This window comes from Schistosoma mansoni (genome assembly GCF_000237925.1).
Source record: "Schistosoma mansoni, WGS project CABG00000000 data, supercontig 1406, strain Puerto Rico, whole genome shotgun sequence".
Lineage (NCBI taxonomy): Eukaryota > Metazoa > Platyhelminthes > Trematoda > Strigeidida > Schistosomatidae > Schistosoma > Schistosoma mansoni.
In genome coordinates, this window is record NW_017386605.1 from 311 (window position 1) to 4,027 (window position 3,717).

Below are 3,717 nucleotides of genomic sequence, written 5' to 3' on the forward strand. Positions count from 1 at the left end.
CGCACCCTCACAAATGTTGTTTACAACTACTTGATAACATTCATTCATATTTTACATGGAATCACTTGTCTATCTCCTTTTATCCCCATTTTGTATATTCCCTTATTTGTCAATTAATATAGCAGGTCGCCTGTGGTAGAAATTCCGTCCGACATATAGCAGACCAGACGCAATTTATGATGAGTTCTGCAACCAGTTAAGTGATCTACAAAAAGTATGTTCAACAGATATTGTAGTACAAGCCGAGGACTTGCGTGCGTAAATCGGACATCTGGGCACAGAGGAGAGTCGTTTAGGTGACCAGTGAGGGCGGTTTTTGTTTGCAGGTCAGATAACGGTGATCGCCTACTGCAGGCATGCACAGCTTTCGACTTGTTTCTGGAGAGCACTTACGATTGTAATGGTCATTGTTGATGTGCTACCAGGTATCCTCGTTATTCGCTTCTTGAATCTGGACGCAGAGTGATCATATTACAATCAAATACCGCTGCTGCGCTAGTGCACAAGACCGCGGCCCCTTTGGAGCATTTCTTCTGATCATGCCATAAACGGATCACTCTCATTGAATTGGTTACAGCTTTTGTTGCAACCGAAACACAAACCAGCCTAGGTTTAAGACTAGATATTAGCACACTAAAAATTGAAGATGAGGATTTGCTGCATTTACATGATGCCATGACAATGGCGGGTAGAGTCTCTTAAACATCAGCAGAACAACTCGCCTACAAGCGCTGAGTTTCTTCAAGCCCCATACAACTTGATGTAGCACGTCATTAGCACCCTCTTGATGGAGTTATTCATTATCTTGAGTACGATGCTTGTAAAGTATCTTATCAACAGTGTAATATGCTTCAGAAATGATCTATTCTGGTAGCTATACCAAAAAAGGAAGTGTTCGAGTATATCGGGACAAAAATAAAACTAGCATGAATTGGCAAATTCGCAGTGGCGTTCAACCAGCATCACTCACTACATTCCGCATTTTATTTTATTTATTTTGACAAATTAGTACAAAAGGAAACCGAATACATACAGTCCGGGTAAACATTTGGACCCTCACTATCAAACAACGTGGTCTAAAGCCCATTAAACTACGTAGTACTTAACTGCCAAACTGTATAGTTATACCTTCTAAAATTTAACCTGTGTATGAAGGCCTTTAACCCACAATTCGCTTCGTGAAAATATCAGGCCTAAACTGTGGTGTACCTCGAAATTATGAACTAATACTCAACATAACCTACTTGACGATGTACGAATCACATTTTATCCAGGCTTTAAAAACTGTATAATATGAGCGAGTGAGGCACTAGTGAATAAAATTTTCCGATTGAAATTCTACAGCGAGAAAAAACAATGCTTAAAATACGGGAACGCCTTGTGATCTCAGTGGTTTAAACCAGACAGCCTACGTAAAACCTTTGGTACAACTGCCTTATTTGTTGAAATTCCAAATGTTTTTGGTGGATGTAACTACTTTCATACGTAGTTGCCCTCAAGATGTACTATGATATTTGCAACAGTAAGAAGTAACTACGTAGTCGATATCTCTAGAAAACGAAACAATATGACAAACAACCATGTGCTAACCTTAATCCCTTTTTAAGTGGTAAAGTATGTTCCATGGAATTAGCTGAATTGTTCTGAGCACAAGTGAGTAAGCTATCAAATATACCTCTCGAAAAATCCACCTGTCCCTGATCCATGCCTCGGCACTTTGAAATGGTGACGGAAAAACGCTTAGCATTCCAGGCGGAGCAACTGATTGAAGGAATGGAAAAATCAGAATAATCTAACCTTTTTCAACATACGACACCATATGAATCATTTCGAAAGTTAGCTCGCACTGACTAGATGGAGTTAGATCAGCAACAAGTCGATCGAAACTCCAATCAGACTTGCGACGTAACTGCCAAATACGAGCACGAGCCATCTCAAAATTCTCCTCACCATCGGGACCATCAAGTATGTGAATCATAGATATATAGAAATGGCGAACGTTACAGTAACTGGAAATGAGAATGCTTCATTCGATGACATCTGAAAGTGATTGAAATTGAAATCGCACTCAGCTAGTCTGATAAGTAATAATTTGCATCAGTTATATATCACACGATTATAGGGAACTCACAGCAATATATCTGCATATGCCATAACGAAGTAAAGGAAGCTGCAAACAATACATACGGAAGTTTGTGTGGTAAGAAGCACCGTAATGTGATCAACGTTTGTGGCCAAATTCTAACCACCGTGAACTTTACGATATGATTGAAGCTCGTGTATTTTACGCAAACGTACTAAGTTTCAGTCAGTCACACAATGTGAAACACGGCACACATACACAGGTTTGAGTTGTCATACCCTACTTACCAGGGGCGACAAGGTCATCAGGGCAAATCCCAGATTAGTAGGTGTAGTAAAAGAATGGAATAGACTTTTAATATCGGATATGTCTCAAGAGAATACGAATTGCTAAAACTGAAAAAAGGTTGCAGAAATTGTTGAGTAGGTGGCCAGTTCATTATCCCGACAAATAACTCTAACCCAACTCCAACTACCTAACCCTAACCTATATGCATTATAGCTGGTGTTTATAGCTAACAACCCTAGCCAATCTCCCAATGTATCACCTTAACCCACTTCCATTGCAATAATGAACTTGACATCTAAGGGTTTGGTTATCATAACGAAAGCACCGGTAATTTTACCGCTTTGTATAATTAGTTGTTTTATAACCAGAAAACGTTTCCAGAAAGGTTGATAAGTTTTTTAAGATCATTAGTATGGTGTACTTTAACCGATGAATCCTGACGAGCGATTACACGCTTTTCAACAAATCGCATGAAACAATGGGGAAGAGCTACATTTCAATTATCGCAGCCAAACAACAATATTGATGAGCCCAACAAACCGTAGTGATGACGGTAGTTATGGAGGCTCAGTTAAAAGGCAAGAAATAGTCAATTACAATTATTGATGAATACGATTTTTTCGCTGTATCACAAGGAGTAGAAAATTATATTGTTGATGTTTAATTATCTAATTTAAACCTCTTCTTCAGAGTCAGGAAATACTTACTTAAGTATGTTACCCTTCATGGGGAAGCAAAGGCCTCTCACTAGCATTCTTAATCCAACTCTGCGCTGGACAATCCTTTCTAGTTCTTTCCAGTCACTATTCACCCTTTTCATGTCTCCTACCAATTCCTGATGTAGTGTTCTTTAGCCTTTCTCTTTTCTGTTTCCCTTCAGGATTTCAAGTTGGCAGATGCTTCGTGACACAATTTGATGATTTCCTCAATGAGTGTCCTATCCACTTCCGACGTTTCTTCTTAGTTTCTTCCTCATCCGGAATCGTAGATCTCTCATCAAGATTGTGAAGTCCCTTCCTGTATACCTCGCTATGATCGATTGCAGCCTCTACTAGAACAGATCTTTATCCTCTACATTACAATCAATAGCGGGTGCGTAACATTGAACAACATTCATTGTAATTCCCTCCTTCCTCATTATAAAGGATGTCTTGATGATCCTAGATCAATTAGATTCCCATCCTTTGAGTGCATTTTGTCTGAATTTGTCAAAGTCAAGATATCCTTTATCTAGATGAATTAGCATGATCTTCGCTGTATCAAATTGTGTGTCTGAGTGTAGGTGTGAAAAATGCATGCATTTGTGAAATCAAGTAGTGGGGTTGAAATCATGTGTGCATGTGTGC

The 3,717-nt window shown here is 39.1% G+C and overlaps 1 protein-coding gene across 1 annotated transcript; it reads right to left on the minus strand.

Moving 5' to 3' along the window:
• Positions 1 to 1,550: 1,550 nt before the first annotated feature.
• Positions 1,551 to 1,978, minus strand: Smp_157450 (hypothetical protein; the record flags this gene model as incomplete). Its single annotated transcript, XM_018792078.1, has 3 exons — positions 1,551 to 1,643; positions 1,676 to 1,761; positions 1,798 to 1,978. 3 exons carry the CDS (start codon positions 1,976 to 1,978, stop codon positions 1,551 to 1,553), a joined length of 360 nt encoding a protein of 119 aa, XP_018644287.1.
• Between the last annotated feature and the right edge of the window lie 1,739 nt (positions 1,979 to 3,717).